This window comes from Echiichthys vipera (genome assembly GCF_963691815.1).
Source record: "Echiichthys vipera genome assembly, chromosome: 5".
In the NCBI taxonomy this organism is placed as follows: domain Eukaryota; kingdom Metazoa; phylum Chordata; class Actinopteri; order Perciformes; family Trachinidae; genus Echiichthys; species Echiichthys vipera.
Genome location: NC_139830.1, coordinates 31,071,260 through 31,094,787, shown reverse-complemented (window position 1 = coordinate 31,094,787; position 23,528 = coordinate 31,071,260). Strand labels below are relative to the sequence as shown.

The window sequence follows — 23,528 nt, the reverse complement described above, 5'->3', positions numbered from 1 at the left end:
AGTGTTTATTGATGACCAGTGAGATGAACAAGCAGCCAACAAGACTTCACACTTTTGTCAAAGTATTGTTCTATAACAACTCTGTAACAGATGTGGATAGCTTGTTGGGGTGTCTTCATCACCATATTGGAAGGTTTCAGGATCTAGATGGCAATTATGGCTCCTTCAAACTTCTGTAGCCTCCTTTTTTTCATATTCTGCTGGTGTAGCCCTGAGTTGGACGTTTAAAAACACACTGCACGGCAACAAAATCCTCTTTCTGACTGTTGGAGGCAATGACATCATGTTCTATTAAAAACTGTCTTAATCGATAAATAGATACGCTTTGAATAAATTGTCACAGGGGGCGGAGATGTATTTGTTTCCATTCAATCCTAAGGTGCATTTCACATACCAACAATGCATTTCACGATTTGTAAAGATGGTGCTAAACGGGTTATGAGCAGTACCCTCAGCATTGCATGTCTTAATATCCATGGTCATGTATGTGCATATGTTCCAGCTGTGTGCAGTGGAGAGATCACAGACTCAGCTGGCGTGGTACTGTCTCCTAACTGGCCTGAAGCCTACGATAAAGGCCAAGACTGTATCTGGGGAATCCACGTTGAGGAGGACAAGAGGATCATGGTGGACATTCAAGTGTATGTATATACCTTCCATGTGTGCAGTTTGATCCGCCTCCTCACCCTTTGCCCTTTGATATGCATAAAACCACATTACTACAAACCATTTCTAATCTAATCATGACAAACCCACTTCATCTCTTGCACTGATACATCAGTCATCGACTTCAAACAGCGCCACAGAAGCAGTTTGAAGCTTATAAAGAGCTACCTCACCATGACTGGTAAAACGCATTAAAACACAACACGCTGCTAATGAAAGAGTTCTCGGCTTGTGAATGAGATGCGTAAGTGCCACACAGACAAAGGTTAATTAGGTGCAGCGGAGAAAACTAATTATATCAGGGAGGGTTTGTTTGCCTCCCCACCCCCCCCACCCCCCCCCACCCCCCCCCCCACTCCTGTAATGGCTGCTGTGTGGAGTAGAAGTGCAAGTGTACAGCATGGGAGTGTGTGTTTCCTGTGATTGCGGTGCCAAGGTGAAGACACAGAACAACACACCCTGCCGTGTCAGAGCCCGATAAGTCAGTCAGCCGTAGAAAATCATTTGCCATTTGCAAGCAAATTAAGAAGGGGGCTCATTTGCATAGGTTAGCATAGCATTTTAAGCTGTTTTCTCTCTTTGTCTCTCTCTCTCTCTCTCTCTCTCTCTCTCTCTCTCTCTCTCTCTCTCTCTCTCTCTCTCTCTCTCTTGAGCAGCACCTGTGCTCTTGTTGTGCACTTTAAGAAGCATTGATTAATGGCTTCCTCTGGTTTTTGAAATAAGTCTGTCAACATAAGTAATTGCTGCTGTTAATTTTAGGGGCCCTGTGAAAACATTTAGACAATACAACAGCTATGAATCCAAATGCAAAGAGAGGATTACATATAGTGTCATTGTATGCATCTTTACCTTTTTCCTTTTAACTTCACAGTGGCCCTCAGCATCAGATATTAACGAACAAGCCAACCTTTAGCACTTCAAGAGGAATGTCTGCAGCAGGGTTCTAAAATAACTTTTTTGATAATTTTATTAACATGTTGGCATGAAAAACACATCAAGTTCAAAACATACAACAATATATACACAAAAAGTGCAAACATTTAATTTCAAGCTTCTATTTATCTATCTTTAATTCTACCTATCTACCTATTATTTTATCTACCGATCTGTCTATAATTCTATTTATCGACCTATTATTCTGTCTATCTACCTATCTACAATGTATACACAGAAAGTGCAAACATTTCATTTCAAGCAAGGGATGTATTTCTATCTATCTATCTATCTATCTATCTATCTATCTTACATCCAAGTTCCTTAGGCTCTCCTGATGACTTAAGGCACTCTCATGGTCCTTTACTGCCTCGACTTTAAAATTACTAGTCTCCATCACCAAATTGTTCATTTTGTTTTTTCTTTTGCGTACATGCAGCAATCCTGACAAAACATGACGACATTTTCGTGATCAAGCACAAGCCATCCACGACCCGTCAGCCATGTGGCATTATATTTTCTTTTCGCTGTTTCTCTGTCGATATCCTCATCCACCGCCTCTTTCCTCTTCTCGCCCCCAGAAGTCTGTCCCAACCACTGCCGCATTTAGTTTATCTTTACTTTTTATTTTACTTTACTAACATTAGCTAACTCTTTCCTTTTAGTCATTTAGTTTAATCTGAACTTTTAACTTTACTTTACTTTCCGTCCAAGATGGCACCGTGGACGGCTGCCTCGATTTGTTGGTGCGCATTGTTTTGTCTTGTTTTGTGTACAAACACCGTTTTTTGCTCTGCTTCCAGGCTCACTCTCACCAGAGAGGAGCTCATAAACATTAGGGGAACAATCCCAGGGGGTTTGTTTCCTGAGTTTCTTGCACCCACAGCTATTTTAATGGATATTCTGGTCAAAGGTGCGCTCAACTTTGTGGCCTCACGCCGACGCAGGGGGAAACGAGCTTGTGCGCCTTCGCCAACGAGGAAGACGCATGCCGCTTCCCGGAATATTTCTCTCAAACGTTCGCTCACTGGGCAATAAAATGGATGAACTTCAACTTCTGTTGAGGAGAAATAAAGACTTTTATTCATCCTCTGTTCTGTGCTTCACAGAGGCGTACTTTCTCCCCTGCTCTTCTCCCTGTACGTACTTCTTGAGGCAGTTAAAGAAGTATAACCTACCACAAACAATGCTGGTCCACTTATACACTGCCATCATTGAGTCTATCCTCACTTGCTCCATCACCTTCTGGTACGCTGCTGCCTCTGCCAAGACAGGTGCAGACTGCAGCGTATCATTCGCTCTGCAGAAAGGGTGATCGGCTGTAACCTCCCTTCTCTTCAGGATCTTTAATCCTGCAGGACCCTGAAGAGAGCTAGGAAAATAGCTGCTGATCCCTCTCACCCCGGACACAGGTTGTTTGAACCTCTCCCCTCCGGCTGAAGGCTGCGGTCTATCAGGACCAAAACCTCCTGCCAGAAGGACAGTTTCTACCACTCTGCCATCAGGCTCTGGAACACAGCTAAAGACTCTGACTGAAACGTATGGACCTCATATATGCGCTGCACCAACGCCCGTCTGTTTCCATGTAAGCACTGTCAAATCAAGTCGAAAACCTTGTAATGCAAATTACTTGGCAATTAACCTGATTCTTATTCTGATTCTGACTAACATTTGCTAACTTCCTCCTCTTTTAGTCTATTTTCCTGCTTCCGCTCCATTCCTTCTTCTTCTTCCTTGTATTTGCTGTTTGTTTTCATGTTTTCTCACACTGGTTTCACACGCTGGTTTCACTGCAACCTGCGCACTGCCAATGGGCGTATGAAATGCTTTCATAGGAAATGTAGGAAGTACCACAACAGGGATAAATGAACGAGAACAGAGCCTTGTATCATGCATGTAATGGCTCAAAATTTACATCACAGACCAAACTGGCTAGTATGTTATTATTAACACCTGCCTAAATTAATTTTTACCCGCAATTGGCAGGTTGGCGGGGGTTCATTTAGAGTGATATCCTCAGATTTGTGAATAAAAATCTAATTTACTCCTGTGCCTGTTACAATAAACTTGTAAATAGTGGCAGATAAAAGCCAGAACATATTGATGATTGAAAGTTGTTATCACTGCACTGATGGTGTGTTTATGAGCATTTGTGTGTGCAGGGATAAGCTGTGATAAGTCTGCAGCCCAAATGAAAAGTTAAGGTGTCATCACATTTTGGTCCAGTTTCCAAAGAGCGCTCATGGTGATATACAGAGTTTTTCGCAGAGAGAATCATTCTAATCTAGCACAAAGTCTTCTCACTATCTGAGCATTTACATTAAGCTTATCAATAGCAGCTGTTCTACCAGAGCCTTCAGGGTTAGACAGTGTGCAGAGATATATGAGGCCTTTAAAAAGGTCTACACAGACAACTGTGCACACACGCACATATCTTCTGCTCCATCTGTGTAAAAATGACAGGAGGGACATGATCCCTATGGTGTATCCAATGACTTTACTGGATGGTGTTCTAACAAACGAGGAGTGAAAGGTGTGATTAAAGGGGACCTATTATACTCTTTTTCAGGCTCAGACATGTAAGTAAGTAAGTAAGATTTTATTGATATAGCACCTTTAAAAAAAGAGTGACAATGTGCTTCACAGGATAGAAAGAATCACAAAATAAGAATAATAAAAATACATATATAAACTGGAATGACACGTATATAAATACAGATCAGATTACAGTACAGCCCTTATAAAGGTAAGGCGTAAGAGTTCAGAAACATGCGAGTGAGCAAGACCATGAAGGTCCTTGTATGTGATGAGCATTACCTTGGACTTCAAGGTAATGCTCATCACATACAAAGCCCTACATGGTCTTGCCCACTCATATATTTCAGAATAGACTTCAAGGCTTGAAGTCTATTCTGTACTATTCTGTTTAGTTAACAGTCTGGCTGTAGCCTTTTGCATCAATTGGCTGCTTGACTAAGGCAGGAGAAGACAGAATTTCAGTTGTCAAGGCGTGAGAAGATGAAGGTATGGATAAGCGATTCTAGATCTCTGGTGGATAGCATTAATTTGATTTTTGATATATTGCAAAGTTGGAAGAAGCAGGTTTATATAAGAGTGTACATCAGAGGCAAAGTTATCAGGACCAATAAGAATAACCTCCGTTTTATCTGAGTTGAGCTGGAGTAATTTGAGACAGCCATTGCTTAATAGCAGTCAGGCAGCCATGGAGGGCAGTGATGTCCAAATGAAGCTTCATGAACCATTTTCATTATTTTCCACTAAATGGAGCTCTCTGTTGAACAAAGGTTTGAAAACACACTGAATTACCATTCACTGAGACCTTTTCTTTAAAACAAGAGCTCCATCTAGTGGGCTCAACAAAACAAGTGGTTCATGAGGCTTCATTTGGACACTCATGGAGGGTACCAATATTCGACATGCTGTTTGCCTTAAGTGAAAGATACAACTGGGTATCATCAGCATAACGGTGATGGGGGATGCAATTAAATTGAGTGACTAGGTAACCTAGAGGTAGCATATAGAGTGAAAAGAGAATTGGAACCGAGGGTTGAACCCTGCGAAACTCCACAGGGTGAGGGAGCAGAAGAGGGCACAAGGTTGTTTATGTTAACCTCGAAGGCCAGTTTGAGAGATAATATGAGAACCAGTTAAAGGCAGTACCAGAAATACCAACCCACTTATTAAGCTGTTAAACAGGATGCAGTGGTCAACGGTGTCAAATGTAGCAGTTAAATCAAGCAGGACCAAGATAGAATGTTCCCCATTGTCAGCTTGCATTAGGATGTCATTTGTCACTCTTAGTAGTGCTGTCTCTGTGCTATGTTGGTAATGAAATTTATTGAAAATATTGTGGCAATGAATTACCTCAAGGAGCAGCTGTGCAGTGACTTCTTTCAAGAATTCTGGAGATGAATGGTAGTTTTGAGATGGGTCTATAGTTAATTGGTTGGGTCAGGACCTAGTTAAGCAATTTAGAGGGGATCACATCTAAAGGGCTGTAGGAAGAGTGCATATGAGATATAATGTCAGTAAGATTATGCTGCATGATCGGGATGAATGTAGACAGGAAAATAGGACGGTCAACTGCCAGGTCCAAAGACACAGAAGCTTTGTGGAAATGTGAACAAATATTAATGATTTTGTCAACAAAGAAAGACAAAAAGTTTTCCCGAGAAGTATGCAGTTCTTGCCTCTTTGATGGTTTGGTTTAGATTGGACATCGAATTCCTTAAGGGTAAAGAGGGGGACCCTGAGGTTAGTTTTCTTCCATATATTCTCCATTCTTCTGGATCCTTTTTTAAGAGATTTTTTACAATGATTACTTTAGCAGATTTAAGGACTCTAATTTTACTCTATGAGTATGGGCCAAGAGCACGGTACACTTTAACAAGTATAATTGGCTGCACAGTTTTCCAGGTTGAATCTGAAAGACAAAGAACAAGACTTTCAAATTAATTATAATTTAGTTTAGGTTTAGGTTTGATTAATAGACCTGAGTCATAAATAGCTGCAACGCCTCCTCCTCGGCCACTGCCTCGAGGAATATGAGTATTAATATGACTGGGAAGAGTGGATTCATTAAGGCTAACATATTCTTCATGACACAACCAGGTTTCAGTCAGACAGAGTAAATCAATATGGTTATCTGATATTAGATCATTTACTAATACAGCTTTAGATGGCAGAGATCTGATGTTTAAAAGTCCACATTTTATTTTACAACTTTGATGGATTATCGCAGATTTGGGGTTAATTTTTGTCAAGTTTTTCTGTATAAATATATATAAAAATATAAATATAATGTATATATATATATATATATATATATATATATATATATATATATATATATTTAGCCACAAAACTCCAGTTCCAGTTCCCCAGTTAGTATGTGAAAGCAGGTAGTATGTGAAAGCTGAGATCATTTCCACGGACAAAGCACCATTTACAGTAGTAGTGCAGTGCCCATTTGGGACGTCTCCGTTCACACCAGGCCAATTATTTGGCTCCTGTTATTTCTGCTTGCAGTGTTCTTGAGAAATGCTCATCTGATCAACTTCACACTCAACACTGCACTCCTTTGGGTCCTCAGCAGTACACCTGCCAACTGTCACCTGTAAAGTGGAATGGATGAATGATTCTTCAGATATGTGAAAGACAGTCATACATGCATACACAGACAGACCGACAGACAGACAGACATAGATTCCTTTCCTTTATAGTTAGATGCTGCTGCTACAGCACCACCTTTTGGCCAAATGGCCCCAAATTTGTCATGGCCACACAGACATCATATCTACTGTACACATATGGTTGCAATAGTTCAAAGCATTCAGGAGAATGCTGAGCAAACTATGAGGTCCAACAATAGGAAAACTGTATTGAAGAAAAAGTAACTTTTTCTGGCCTGGTCCAGAGATGATCAGTACCAAATTTGGTGTTGATTGCTCAAAGGTGGTAATAAGGGTAAAAACAAAATTATTAAAAATAGCGTGAATATATCCAGACACAAATGGGTGTGGCTTTTTTGGAGAGATTCATCTGGAAGAATGTTGTATAGGGCCACCATCTGGCCAAATTGCACAAAATCGAACATGGCATGTCCTTGGGTCCCCCACAAAACAGCTGGCAAGTGTGAAGTAGATCAGATGAACAGACAGACAAGCACACACACACAGATTCCCTTATATTGTTAGATCCCAATGCTGTACATTTCTGTCTCGTGAAAAAGGAAAAAGTGAATGAGACATGAATTTACCAGTTTCCAGTAAGCAGTCAGATATTCAGAAAAGCTGTGTAAAGCCAGCTAAAAATAGTTCCAAGCATTTTCTGCCTGTATTTCAGACATTTGAAGAGAAGGAAATAGCAGATCCTAAGGTGAATAGCTAGGGTAAAATGTGTTGGCAGCTGGTCCCGGGGGCCAGGCCAAACTCATCCCTGTTTTTTACAAATTGAACTAAATCAAATTAGCGTCAGGGAATGGAGGCTGTGATTGATTTTTCTCTACAGATGCAATGCAGAGCCGCATAAAGCCTTGTTTAGCTTAATCTCAACAAATCTGTCGCCAGCCAACAATATTTCTCAATCTGCCTCGTTCTCTGAGCAGGTGAGAGGCTTTATCCGTTAGCAATCAAATTAACATGGAACACAATGAGTTAAGAAGACAGCATGCTCATTTTTACTATACTTGTGAGGACAAGCTGTGTAGACTAGTATATATGATGACAGAATACTATTTTGACAATGAATGTACAATTACTTAATAGTAAGAAGCATATAGAATAAAATCAGATTTGTGTACTGATTGAACATATTTTTTTAGTTTTAAAACTGCTTGGGTCATTTTAGGCAAAAATTGTGCTGAAATAAACGCTTTCTGGTAGAGTAGCAGTAGTTAGCCATGAGGGCTAACTTCTCCTGTTGGGTCCATAATAAAAATTGTAATGATTCAAAGTACTTGAATCGGGGGCGGTGTTGCAGTCACTCTACCGCACCGTTGTGACGAAAAGAGAGCTGACCCGTAAGGCAAAGATTCACCAGTCAATCTTCATTCCTACCCTCACCTATAGTCATGAAAGCCCACAAAATGGGTTTTCTCAGGAGGGGGGCTCGAGTCTCCCTTAGAGATAGGGTGAGAAGTTCAGCCATCCGTCAGGAACTCGGAGTAGAGCCGCTGCTCCTTTGCGTTGAAAGGAGCCAGTTGAGCTGGTTCAGGAACATCTAGTAAGGATGCCCCCTGGGCGCCTCCCTAGGGAGGTGTTCCAGGCACGTCCAGCTGGGAGGAGGCCTCGGGGAAGACCCAGGACTAGGTGGAGAGATTATATCTCCACACTGGCATGGGAAAGCCTCGGGATCCCCCAGTAAGAGCTGGTTAATGTGGCCCGGGAAAGGGAAGGTTGGGGTCCAGTGCTAGAGCTGCTGCCCTCGTGACCCGACCCCGGATAAGTGGTTGAAGATGAGATGAGATGATTCAAAGTGCATGCCGCTTAAATAAATATTTAGCAATTTTTCATTGGGAATATAAAATATAATTGCATAAGCATTTGGTATGCATTGGTATCTAACTAATCTGTGTCTAAAATCATCCCTGGGTGTTTTTCGGCGAATACACATCAAATAAGCCATTGAGACAATATGTTTTGTGTAATCTTTATAGAGAAATAAGGGACAGTCGCTAACAGCTGAATCTGGCTAACACTGATTAGCTCGGGGCAGTACGGTGAAGGTATTAAAATTTCTTTTTTAACCACTAATACGGCTCAAAATAACAACAAACCTCTGCAGTAGCAGGATAAGAGTCCCTACACAGAAAACAAAGCACCAACAACGTAGTTAGTGAACCCGGAGTTTATCAAAAGAGTGTTTTAGAGCGTACTCACACTGTCCTCCCGGACCGAGACCCGGACTTTAGGGTACTTGTCCACCCTCCCTCTTCCCCCCCGCGCCCCAGCCCCGTTTGTACTCACACTGCCAGGGCCGGCCAATGCTTCTTGCTGTCCATACGCCATCACGCCGTAACACGTCACACGCATTGATCGCGTGTGTGTGGCTTTGTTTACAATTCTTTCCACAGACCTCAGAGTTTTTGTGCGTCTTGTCGACTGTTTTTGAATATTTTCATCCGACCAAATCTGCAGTAAACACTCCACCCCCGCACCACACCAACGTGAACCTTTCACCGCCATTGTTGTTGTTGTTGTTAAATGTCCGCGCATGGTCCGTCCTTCTATTTACATGTCCGAACAGGCGGACATAACGCCACTGCCGTAGGGCTCGTGCTCGTGCTCGTACACGTGCGCACGCTCGTGCTCGTACATGTGCAAACGGCTCTGCTAAAGCCCACCTCTTTCAAGCGGGCCGCAGTTGAGCGCGGAGCGGGTCCACTCACACTGCTTAAAGGTACTAGACTTTAGCTGAAAAAACGGTTTTGGCCGCGGCCAAAAGGACAGTGTGAGCAGGCTCTTAAAGACTTACCTGCTGGCCCCTGCACCAGCTCCTCTCATAGTAAAGTCCATTCAAGTGGATTACCAAAGTCAATGCAAAAGGAAGGAGCCCATTGGTGCCTTGTTTTCTGTGTAGGGACTCGTCTCATGCTACTGCAGAGGTTTGGTGTTATTTTGAGCAGTATTAGTGGTTAAAAAAAGATGTTTTAATGCGTTCATCTTGCGGCGCTGAGCTAATCACTCTCCGACTTTACCGGATTTCTCCGTCAATAGTTGTTACACGGAAAACAATGTCTTGATGGCTTATTTGATGAGTGTATTTGCGGGAAAAAAACCCTGGGATGATTTAACGGTGGAATTTCACTTTAAGTGCTGACGTGACACCCTTTAAAAATACGATTTCAAGGTCCAAGTTGAGTAATAAAATAAACATTGCAATTATCATTGTACTGCTTTGCTATCGCCGAAAAGAAGTGATCGTAATTGTTCATGGTTCGGCCACTGTTGTATGTTTTGTTCTATGGAATGTTTGGAAATTATATTTTGAAAGGGTGTTACGTCAGACTAAACAGCTCCATATTTGTCACCTTCCACAATATGTGTGATGTATATTTTCACCCCTACTGGGACCACCTGAGCTCAGACCTACAGTTCCTAAAGGATCATTCAGCTTTGGAGACCTAAAACCAACACCAGCTTTGTTAGCTGCATAAACCAGTCAGTCCTGCAGGATCTCTAGGAGATATCTCCCTAGCCTTCAGGGTTTAATACCAGAAAGGATTTATTTGAACCCGAGCCTGTTTTCTTTTCTAAACTCAAGCAGGATGTTTTGTTGTCTAGACCTAAGAGGTTTCTGGCAGAAAGCATTGAATGCTAACTTCTCCAATGTGCATTAAGTCACACTGTTCTCTTTCTTGTATTCTCATTCATTTAGAAATTGCGTCCAGAGCAAAGAAGGCGATCAGATGACATAGTAGAAGACTTTCACCTGGGGGACCGGTGTTTATTAAATTTTGTAAGATTTTTTGTAAGATACTATCATATGGTTCTGCATCCATTTTGTTCACATCAGGGTTACAGGGTATGGGATCAATATATTCAACAGAAAGTCCAACAAGTGAAGTGTGTGTAGGATGTGTGTGTGTGGCTTAATCTGTGTATACAGCTGACACAGAAGACAAATGGTTCTGACTGTGGAAAGACAAACACATCCCACATCAGTTCTAATCCATTCATACTCTTGTCATTTCTTCCTTTTTTTGGTTTAAACATTTTTTTTTAAGTACAAAATAAACATTTCATACTGTCAGGCTTTGCAACATCGATTCAATTCACGCCTCTTGAACCTTTGATTTTCTAGCATTCCCATAGTGATTAATAGCTCAATCTCCGGCTGGCTAATGAGTTTTATCAGGAGCCGCTGGTGATTAATTAGCGACAGCAAAGAGCATGTCACTGCTTTATTCTGGCTAAGCCATTTCTTCCATGCTCTGAATCTTCTCTCTACAAAGAGATAGCTGAGCCCCAGGTGACATTTTTAAACAGCTTTGAGGTTTGTAAAAGTTCCAGCTTTACAGTCAACGGTCAAATCAGCTCTGTGACAGGGGTGGTTATTCAGCATAATGCTGATTCATTCATCTCATAGATGGAAATGTCTGTGCTAATCACCATCGCCACATGATGGTTGTCCTCCTCATCCATCTAAATCAGCTAGAAACTATCATCTCAGGAAATTCTTGTTTTTGTCAAGATTGTCACTATTGTGCATTATGATGATTGGTCGTGATGATTGGTCATGTTTAATAATACCAAAGCACCAAATAATGAAGTCCTTGCATTTAGCCCTGCTGACCGTCTGGGTTGGCTGTGCTCAGCTCTGAACTCTAGGGTGTCGGTCACTATTAGAGATTTCTTTGAATTTCCAGGATTTGTCTCCTTAGAATAATCCTGACTTCTCTATTGGTCATGCTGCTACACACAGGCTCAGACTGTAAGCTGTAAGTCCGGAGAGCAGGGCCTCTTTTCTCCCCTGAGATATACCCGGTTGCTGATTGTTGTTTTCAGCTGCTGAGATAACTGATTCCGTAAGGGGCAATACATTTCCCGGTACGGTAGCATAAAAAGTTAACCAATCACAGCAGAGCAGACCAGACCAGCCAACCAATCAGAGCACACTGGGCTTTTCGGGAGGGGGTGCAGAAGCTCAGACAGAGCCTGCCACACAGAGGTGCTGCAGCAAGGGACAATATGAGAAATATAATGTTTTTTAAAGATCAAATACAAATATGACCCTGAAAACTAGCCTGTGAAAACCTAAAATAAACCTAAAAAACAAAGCATTGTGTCATCAGCAGTATTTCAGCTGTGGCTTGGAGACTAACATGGTGGACGAAGTATTTAGATAATTTACTTGAACCTGGGATAGGCAGTTAATTTGGGGCTTTGGGGGCGAAAAATCCATAATAACATTTCTTCATATTGTAATCCAAGTGTTCTGAGAGAAAAGTAGACTTCTGCCCCTCCTGTTGGCTTTAGAAAATCAAGCCTGTGATAGGAGACGTTGGCCAATCACAGCTCATTTCATAGAGAGAGACAGAGTGCTCCTATTGGCTCAGGGAGAGTGAGAACTGAGGTCTCGTTCTGCTTCAAATTGTGCTTTTATTGTTTTTGCTTTTTACCAACTGTAGCTTTGAATTAAAGTACCAATCTACATTGTAACATCTGCTGCATTAAAGAACAGAAGTTTTATTTGTATATTGGTGTATAAGTATCAAAAGTGAAATGATTTATTAGGCAAGCAAATGACCACTGTGATTGTTATATCATTACAACACATTCTCCTTTCCAACTCATCACATACGGTTCTTTGGTGTTACTTTACCGCTCTGGGTAACCCTTTGGTGTAATTTTTCAACGTGCATGGTCCATGGTATGGTTAGGTTTAGACAACAAGGAAAAGGAGAAAAAAGATTGTGGTTTGGGTTATATATAATAAGTATAATACATTTGTTATGTAACTTATGTACAGGACGTTAGTTAACTATGTTACGTAGGTAAGTTAACTTGCGTATGTTACCTAGGTTCAAATAAGTCAATGACTTTTGAAATAAATTCAACCCCCTCTGTATCTTGCACCTTACATTGAGCCCAGCATATGTGCTGTCTAACAAGCAAAAGTGGAGTTGGACGCGCCCTAAATGCACTTGTGCCATGTTCTGTAGACCATGCACCATAGATCCTCTAAGTAAGGCCTGTAGGCTTTTAGGAGGCATGGAGCTTCTAATGAGGAGGCACTATTTGGTTGTATCATGGGAAGTGTAGCTTGACTATGGGGCTCAGGATATTTCGCGCTTTGCTGCATTGATTTTTTGACCATTCCTTTTAAAATCTCTTCTCGTCTCTTAAAAGTACTCAACATTTACTCAACATTACTATATTAATCAACAAAACTTTCTCTTGAAAGTACTCAATATTTTCTCTTATAAGTACTCAACATTATTATATTAATCAACAAACTTTCATTTAAAAGTACTCAACATTTTCTCTTATAAGTACTCAACATTATTATATTAATCAACAAACTTTCTCTTAAAAGTACTCAACATTTTCTCTTATAAGTACTCAACATTATTATATTAATCAACAAAACTTTCTCTTAAAAGTACTCAACATTTTCTCTTATAAGTACTCAACATTATTATATTAATCAACAAAACTTTCTCTTAAAAGTACTCAACATTTTCTCTTATAAATACATAACATGATTATATTAATCAATAAAACTTTCTCTTAGAACTACTCAACATTCTCTCTTATAAATACTTAACATTATTATATTAATCAACAAAACGTATCTTATCTCTTATAAGTACTCAACATTATTATATTAATCAACAAACTTTCTCTTATAAGTACTCAACATTATTATATTAATCAACAAACTTTCTCTTAGAAGTACTCAACATTTTCTCTTATAAGTACTCAACATTATTATATTAATCGACGAACTTTCTCTTTAACGTACTCAACATTTTCTCTTATAAATACTTAACATTATTATATTAATCAACAAAACTTATCTTATCTCATATAAGTACTCAACATTATGGAATAATAAATCTATGTACAATGCTACTGTTTTTCACACTCTAGACACTTAACACATCACTACACCCACACACCTTCCAGACTTTGTTCTAATCTATTAAACACCTCAGCCCCTCTCACTACCTTTAGCTCTGTCATACAGAGTCATGTTCCCCAGTCCATTGTCCATTTTGTGCTCATAGTGCAATCATTAATGATAATTCATTTTGCAATAATTCTGTGTATACATTTATGTAATTCACAGTGTCTATTTTAAGTGTGGTTTAGTAGTTTAGTTTCTATAGTTTGTAGTTTATATATATAGTGTGTCAGGCTGTTCTCGTGCATTTTCCATACATATAACAACGAAAAGTAATGCACAGGAATGTGTGCATTTTCCACTTATTTCTTATGAATTGCACATTTTAGTTACTGAAGAAAGAAATGCACTGTAAGTCATGTGTATTTCACTATAAACAGCAGAGGGTGTAGTATAGGACAGCAAATCTCTGCTTAAGTAGGTAGGTTAGGGTGGTGGATGGGTCCCAAAACAGAGGACATTCACCTGGGCGGAGGGGGTTCATTTCCCGTTGGTGTTCATGTCCCAGACGTACAAAGCCTAATTGTCCTAACCCTAACCATCACTCTGGCTGTTCACTTCTAGTCCGTCGCCTTTGTTTAGTCATAGATTACAAATCACTTGCCATGCGGTAAGGTACGAACCCGGTGATGTTGAGTTTGTTCCTCTTTATATATTTTATATTTATATTGCTCCTTTAATAACTTTTCTTTGCCTTCCGTTTACAAAGTTTGACTCAGAGATACGCACAAAAATACATTAAACTTGTACTGTCCTGTACCCGTGCAAATGGCAATACATCTCTTGTAGGTTGAGTTCACTGGATTATCCCTTACACAGCTGTTATTGAAAAAAAAAACAGAAACTAGTAGGAGGTTTGGGTTACCAGGCCCAGTTACTGCTGTGCTTGCTGTTTACAACAAAGGTGATAAGCAAACTGTTATTATGACTAGTGTTGCTTTCGTCAACGAAAATGTTGACGAAATATCTTCGTCAACGAACCTCTATCACGTGATGAAAACTAGAGGAGACGAAACGAAAATGCTGGGCATGTGACGATGACTAAGACGAAATATATAATGCAATTTCGTTGACGAATAAAAACGAGACGAAATGTCTCTTCATTTTCGTTGACGAAAACGAGACGAAATAACGTTGTTTCGTCTCGTTTAGTCACGTTATTATTATTATTATTATTATTAAAAAAAATTTTATTAGTTTTCTCCCAGTCTCGCGTCTGGGCGACGTCACCTCAATCCCCACACGCGCATTATTTGGATTCTGAAGCTGCCGATGCTGTGGGTCAGCGTTACCGTTAGAGTTAGCGTTAGCGACAACTAAAGAAACATGAGAACAAAGTGTGACACCAGCCGGGGGTCGTGTTTGGGAGGAAAAGAAGAAACACTTTCATTACATAGACGTGGAAAGAAAGAGCGAAATGCAGCCAAAAAATCACAGGAAAAAACACCACGGATCTTAACAGACACCTCAGGGCATCCCATAATGAACTTTAGGTAAGTCAAGAAGTAACGTAACGATACTTTCTGTTTTATTAAGCTCATGCGACATGAGGCTACGGTTAATGTGTCAGGTTTTAACGCTAGATTTGGCGTTAGCCACTGGAGGTGTGTGTGTGTGTGTGTGTGTGTGACTAGTGTGTGTGTGTGTGTGTGTGTGTGTGTGAGACTAGCGTGTGTTTGTGAGATAGACTAGCATGTTTGTGCGAGAGACTAGCGTGTGTGTGTGAGTGCGCGCGCGCGCGGCTAGCGTGTGTATGTGTATTTATTTGTGAGTGTAAAGTGTATTTTAAGTTCCTACCTGACTGACTCACTCTATAGTGCACTAAACTTCCCCTTGTTGGCCAAATACTTTCACTAGTTTTGTATTTCACAGAGCAATAACACTGAACTGAATTTAGCATCAACATGAATTGGATTACTTATTCTAGACCTGTACATGCTGTAAACTAAAGATATCTGCATGGGTTTGGCTCAAAGAAAATGTTGGTTTCGTCAATACTACTAGGTACTTTTATTATATTGATTAAATATAGTTGCATTACTAAAAAGAGACTAATATACAATTTTCTTTGACTAAAACTAGACTAAAACTCTCAGACTTTTAGTCGACTAAAACTCTCAGACTTTTAGTCGACTAAAACTAGACTAAAACTCTCAGACTTTTAGTCGACTAAAACTAGACTAAGGGCGTACTCACACTGTCCTTCCGCACTGCGACCCGGGCTTTAGGGTACTTGCGCCCCAGCCCCATTTGTACTCACACTGCCAGGGCCTCGGCCAATGCTTCTTGCTGTCCGCAGTTATGCGCGGAACGGGTGCACTCACACTGCTTAAAGGTACTAGGCTTTAGCTGAAAAAACGGTTTTGGCCCCGGCCAGAAGGACAGTGTGAGTACGCCCTAAAACTCTCGACTAAAACTAGACTAAAATGCTCAGACTTTTAGTCGACTAAAACGCTCAGACTTTTAGTCGACTAAAACTAGACTAGACTAAAAGTAAGGGCGTACTCACACTGTCCTTCTGTACCGCGACCCGGGCTTTAGGGTACTTGTCCCCCCTCCCTCTCCCCCCGCGCCCCAGCCCCGTTTGTCCTCACACTGCCTGAGCCTGGGCCAATGCTTCTTGCTGTCCATACGCCATCACGCCGTAACACGTCACATGCGTTGATCGCGTGTGTGTGGCTTTGTTTACAAATCTTTCCATAGACCTCAGAGTTTTTGTGCGTCTTGTCGACTGTTTTTGAATATTTTCATCCGACCAAATCTGCAGTAAACACTCCACCTCCGCATCACACCAACGTGAACCTTTCACCGCCATTGTTGTTGTTGTTAAATGTCCGCGCATGTCCGGTCATTCTATTTACATGTCCGAACAGGCGGACATAACGCTACTGCCGTAGGGCTCGTGCTCGTACACGTGCGCACACTCGTGCTCGTACATGTGCAAACGGCTCCGCTAAAGCCCACCTCTTTCAGGCTGGCCGTGGACGGCCCGCTGGCCGCAGTTATGCGCGGAACGGGTGCACTCACACTGCTTAAAGGTACTAGGCTTTAGCTGAAAAAACGGTTTTGGCCCTGGCCAGAAGGACAGTGTGAGTACGCTCTAAAACAGGCCGCCAAAAACAACACTTATTATGACCACTGGCAAAGTAGACAAAAATATAATTTAAAAGCCAGGCTGAAATACTCCATAATTGACCACACATATAAGAGAGAGGATGTGAACCACAAGACCTCAGATTTTTCGATTTGCTTCAAAAGCAAAGGAAACAGGGAACATGCTGCCCATCTTGAATGATGTAACAGCCTTTCTCACTAATAAGTAACCTTGGTCTGACCTGAAGTTGTCGTGGCCCTCTTTGTGCAATTACTGTCATTTTAAAAATGCAAAAGGCACTGTGAGGTGAAGCATTAAACTTATGTTCATGTTTCAATGGGCAAAAGAGATATGTATGCATGTGTAGTACAATGTGCGTACAGAGATGGCGTTTGACCTGTAGGATGTGACCGTTCATTCAGAGAGAACAGACAGAGCAGGGAGTGAGGTGCATTTATTTATTTATACACATGAAAAAAAAACTAAATATGAGTAAAGCTGATTGAGGTAGACACTAGTTACAGATTCGGTTCTTTGTGTGTCTCATGTTTCAGGTTGAACATTTGGAAGAATGACCTGCTGACCTTTTATGATGGAGATGACCTTACAGCTAAAATACTGGGTCAGTATGGAGGATCAAAGTCCAGATTTAAGCTCTACACCTCCACCGCAGACGTCACCATCCAGTTCCAGTCCGACCCTGCCACCAACGTCTACGGTTACGGCAATGGCTTCATAGTCCACTTCTTTGGTAAGCCATAGAACCAGTGCTCAGAGATAACGCAGCCACAGAGACCTAAACCTCAGGACTTTATCAGAGAGCTCTGACTTCCACTGCTTTGTCAATATGAACTGTTCTGCTGATATTCAACATCTTAACATATGACTATTTTCATGTCAAGTATTCAAGGGCCCTAAGTGGTTTAAGGCAGTGACAGTGTAAGGCCTATTGTAATAATGTAAGTGCAATAAGTGCAAAGCAGTAGGTCTTAAATGTACTCGCAGCAGCACAAAGTGCAAAAGGTCTGGTTGAAGTGAAATATGCAGTAGATCAGAGAGTGTGGACTTTTACAATGACCACAATAGAAATATTTGTATGTGATCGTATCAATATATCAGTCATAAGTCTCTCATTATCCTTAGTCACATTGTTTATTTAAAATAGATAAATAAAACAAACTACCACTTTTACTTCAAGCAAATGTGTAAAGGAGGCAGTTATACACAGGCCCTGGGAATCTGACATCTAAATAAACAGCAGAAAATCGAGTTCAAGCGGAGCAGTCTGATGTGTGCAGAGGTATGTGTGCTTATGCTGTAGCAGTCTAGTGTCATTTTCATTCATCATTTAATGAAGGTGAACAAGTGGACACTCATGTGTAATGTAACTGCCCTCTGACGTGACACTTCTCACATGAGGAGCTGTGGATTTCTCCAACCTATGTTTCCTTCAGACAGCTGCAGAGATTTAATAAAGTGAAGGAATTAAGTTTTCATATTGTGTAAAGCAGCTGTGGACAGCAAATGAAGTAAGGATCATCCATGCTATTTATAGATCATTGCAGACTGATTAATGATGTTACAGCTTTAATGTGAAATTTCAGCGTAAAATCATCCCAGGGTTTTCTGGCAATCACACTCATTAAATAAGCCATCAAGACAATTTTTTCCGCATTACAACTATTAACGGCGAAATCCTTGAAAGCCACTAACAGTCACTAACAGCTGAATGCGACTAAAGCACTGATTAGCTCAGGGCAGCACGTGAATGCATTAAAACGTCTTTTCTAACCACTAATACTGCTCAAAAAAACACCAAACCTGAAGCATGAAAATAGTCCCTACACATAAAACGAAGCACAAACCCAGAGTTTATAAAAAAGGGTGTTTTAAAGACTTACCTACTGGCCCCTGTACCAGCTCCTCTCATAGTTAAGTCCATTCAAGTGGATTGACTTCATCCAAAAGGAAGGAGCCCATTGGTGCCCATTTTGAGCAGTATTAGTGGTGCCTTCACTGTGCTGCTAATCAGTGTTAGCGGCTGTTAGCAATTCTCCTTTAATAGTTGTTAAACGAAAAAAGTTGTCTCAATGGCTTATTTGATGACTGTATTTGCCGAAAAAGACCCTGGGATGATTTTACGCTGGGTTTTCACTTTAACTATAACATGCTCAGTTAAATTGTCACTGACTTATGTAGGCCACCATAGATGCATTTTTTTTGTGTGCGTGTGTGTGTGTGGGGGGGGGGGGGGGTTTGCAAAGTTAGGCTGATTTAAAACAGTAGGGGGTGTGTTGAGCCATTTTCAACCCATGACATTTTTTTAAAATCTAAAACACACTTTTTAAGTGAGCAGTACATCTTTAATAAGGGCATTCTGACAGATTAAACTAATGAGTGACTGCATGTTAGTGAGCTTTAGGTGTATTGGTAGGACTTTGTATTTCTGTGGAAGGGGCAATGCTTCCAACCCTGTAGGGTAAGCTAAACTAGCCACATGCTACACTACTTCTGCTGCCCATCTTCTCATCTCACTCTCTGTGAAGTACATGTCCCAGAATGCTGAACTATTTTTAATTTGTAATATAAATAAAGGCTTATATTGTTCTGATGTATTATGGCGGGAATTCAGTGATTCTACAATTCAATACCAATTCAACATTGGTACCCATCTATAGAGAAGTTAGAGGGATACATAGACAGATGGATGGGTCAAAATAGAAAAGATAACAAAGCAGCAGATAGGAGGGTAAAGCTGTAAAAAGGGAAGTTGGGCAAAGTGAAAGAGAGTAAGAAGGAATTTGTTTTTGCAGGTATGGGGCCTAAAATGCAAGCAATAAGAGGCTGTCCCTTGTTTTGGCGGGGCCTTTCCATCAGCACCACGCTGTAGCTAGCACACTATATCTGATAAGAGTTAATGAATTCAGAGGGAAGGGAAGGCTGCGGAATACAGATGATGGACAAAGAGGAATAAAGGGAGGGAAGCTTTTTTGCCGTTGCTTCATGAATTTCACTGATGGAATGTAAACACAAAACAGCAACGTGGGCAGGTGTTAGTGTTGCCTTTCTAGTGCACAAGTGCAATTACTTTGGCATGTTTGTCCAGTAAGACGCATAAGCAGAGGGCCTGCACCTGCTGCTGTGCTGTGTGCCTGGGAATGAGCAGAGTAAAGCCAACTGGCCTGGTTACAGTTCCCCCACAGGACAGCTTATTGAAATTGCTCGAAAATTCCATTTCATTAGTTTTTTATTTAATTTACTTTAATTTATATTATTATTATTATTATTATTATTACTATAATTATTATTATTATTAATATTATTATATACCATAGACTGAATAAAAAATGGACGTAGCATACCAGGGTCCGTTCTCTCAACTTGATCCAATCGTCCTCGCCTACGGGAGTCGCCATCATGCCAGACTTTGACTCCGCCTCATTTCCTCTCACAAAAAAAGGGCATGTATGTGACGTTGGGGGGAGGGAGATATGTCCATCTGGCTGACGTATACCTCCGAGGAGAAGTGAGGGCCAGTAGCTAGCTGTCACTCAAGAGGCCACGCCCCTAATTATTCATAAACTTTAACAATAAAATAAAAACTAGCCTGGTACAAAAAAATGCATCCCCCTCAGTGTTGTCATAGAGATATGACAGAGCCCACCTGATGTCAGTCAAGAAAATAAAAAAAAGCCATGTACTAAACTGAGAGAACGAATTTCTAAATTTGACAACGCATATTGACGTCATATGCCTACGGATATGACGTCAGCTACTTCAATGCTAATGAATGGTGCTTTTACACACACAAACACACGCCCTCGCTGAAGCCTGTGTGTGCCGACAGTCTATGGTTTTGCTCTGTAACTTCTGGTTGGTGCTGCAATCTAAGGTATGGAAGTAACAATGCATCTTGATACAGTTAATCGATTATATGTGTGATGATTCAAATTAGTTGAGATAAAAAAAAAAAAAAGAATCGGATGGCGCTATCTACTTTTGACTTTGTTGATGTTCTCCGTCAGTCATCTCATTATACAGCGGTTCAAAGACTGCGGCGGCCGTAGCAGGTTGTGGTCACACCGGCCTGTTTTATCGGAGGTTCTAACTCAGTTTTGTCTTTGTCTTTCTAAAGTGAAAGAAGTTGTGTATCTTCATCCACTGGTTTCCTAACCTGACTTTCACCAGATGAATTTGGTTCCTCCTTGCTTCACTCATCCATCTGGGTATTGCTCCATAGGAAAGTGATTTCAGGAGGAATGCATAGACTGTATTAAAAACGTTTGACCTACAACCACAATAAATACAATGTTACGAAAGCAGTCAATGAACAGTGTTAAACACAATATAGCATTAACTGTAAGGCTATTCGTAAACATTGATACATTGACTTACCTGTGAGGTGCAGTGTGGTTAACCTTAGCCAACTATGTTCGTGAACTTTCTTACGTGTTTTTTGTCCGTTTGTCTCATTCTTGGGACTATTTTTGCCGACCGCGTCTTCGTCTGGACGCAACAATGCGGCGGCTCCATTGTTTACACCTGTGAACAGCTGTTGTCGCTAACACCAACGGCGCTAATGCGGGAGAGGCCTGAAATCCCCAAAGAACTGAGGAGAAAGTACAGGGGATGTAAGGCTGGACGTAAACAACGGGAAAAGAAGAGGAGATATAAACCATCTCTCCCTTCCATCACCATGGGGAACGTGAGGTCGCTGGCTAACAAGATGGACGAGCTGGCGGGCCTGGTGAAGACTCAGTGGATGTATCGTGTGAGCAGTGTGCTGTGTTTCACGGAGACGTGGCTCCACGAGGACATCCCGGACTCGAACGTAACTGTGGACGGCTTTCAGACTGTTCGGGCGGACAGGAGTCACCGTGAGAGTGGCAAGAGGAAAGGTGGGGGACTTGCTATTCTTATTAACAACAAGTAGTGTCATCCTGGACACGTTACTGTAAAGGAGCGTGTGTGTAGCCCGGACATTGAGCTGCTTGCCGTGAGTCTGCGGCCATACTACCTGCCGAGGGAGTTTTCACACGTGATCGTACTGGTTGTTTACATTCCTCCGACTGCAAACGCGGCGCGCGCGAGTGACGTCATCCACACCGTCGTCGCGGGACTTCAGACACAGCACCCTGACGCATTCATTGCAATATCTGGGGACTTCAACCACATCACCCTGGCTGCAACACTGCCCACTTTCAAGCAGTTTGTGGACTGTCCCACCAGGGAAAACAAGACACTGGACCTGCTGTATGCTAATGTTAAGGAGGCTTACAGCTCCACTGCCCTTCCTCCTCTTGGAAGATCAGATCACAACCTCATCCACCTGCAGCCCCTGTATAAGCCCCAAGTCCAGCGGCTTCCTGTGACCACCAGGACTGTGAGGAGATGGTCACAGGAGACTGACGAAGCTTTACAGGGCTGCTTTGAACTCACAGACTGGGATTTGCTCTGTAATTCACATGGGGAGGACCTTGATGATCTCACGGACTGCATAACAGGATACATAAATTTCTGTGTGGACAGCGTTGTTCCTACAGAGACTGTACGCTGTTTCCCAAATAACAAGCCGTGGGTCACCAGAGACATCAAGGTCCTGCTGAATGCGAAGAAGAGGGCCTTCAGAGAAGGGGACAGAGAGCAGATGAGGCAGGTCCAGAGGGAGCTGAAGGAGAGGATCCAACAGGGCAAAGACACCTACAGGAAGAAGCCTGAGCACAAACTCCAGCAGGACAACTTAAAGGACGTGTGGAGCGGCATGAGGAGCATCACTGGCTACAAACCAACTGGTAGCCAGACGGTAGGCGGTGGTACTGAACGTGCCAATGAGCTGAATCTGTTCTTCAACAGATTTGATGAAAGGGCTCTGGACCACCTCCCCACGGCTCCTCTACAACCACCCACCTCCAAACCTCCAACCCTGCTGACACCTCCCCCTCAATTCCTTCCTGATTTTGCACTACCTGTCCCCTCCCCCCCGCCATCACCTCTCTCCACCCCCACCAACACACGCAGTAGACAGACCTTCACTGCAGAGCAGGTGAGGAAGGAGCTGTGCAGACTCCGCCCAGGCAAGGCAGCGGGTCCCGACAGTGTCAGCCCGAGGGTCCTCAAAACATGTGCGATCCAGCTGTGTGGAGTCCTGCAGTACATCTACAACCTCAGCCTGAGTCTCGAGAAGGTCCCTGTGCTGTGGAAGACATCCTGCCTGGTACCAGTACCAAAGAAGGTGCGTCCCAGCACCTCCGAAGACTACAGACCGGTGGCGCTGACGTCGCACCTGATGAAGTCCCTGGAGAGGCTGGTTCTTTCACTTCTTCGGCCCCTGGTCAGCTCATCACTGGACCCTCTACAGTTTGCCTACCAGCCAAGTCTAGGTGTGGAGTACGCCATCATCTTCCTGCTCAACCGTGCCTGCGCCCACCTGGACAGAGCGGGGACCACAGTGAGAATCTTGTTCATGGACTTCTCCAGTGCGTTCAACACCATCCGGCCTGCTCTGCTGGGACGGAAGCTGACAGCGATGCAGGTGGACCCTCCCCTGGTTTCCTGGATTACGGATTACTTGACGGGTCGACCACAGTATGTCAGACTGCGGGACGGAGTGTCTGACACTGTGGTCAGCAGCACTGGAGCTCCACAGGGTACCGTTCTTTCCCCATTTCTGTTCACCCTGTACACC

The 23,528-nt window shown here is 42.1% G+C and overlaps 1 protein-coding gene across 1 annotated transcript in view; it reads left to right on the top strand.

Moving 5' to 3' along the window:
* Window positions 1–23,528, top strand: part of LOC310947570 (seizure protein 6 homolog) — a gene marked incomplete at its 3' end in the record, with an annotated part of 339,340 nt that overhangs the window by 284,113 nt on the left and 31,699 nt on the right. The window contains exons 9-10 of the mRNA XM_083914416.1: window positions 503–641; window positions 17,398–17,594. Of these exons, the coding sequence (XP_083770542.1) occupies window positions 503–641; window positions 17,398–17,594 (336 nt within the window). The remainder of the gene's footprint in view (window positions 1–502; window positions 642–17,397; window positions 17,595–23,528) is intronic.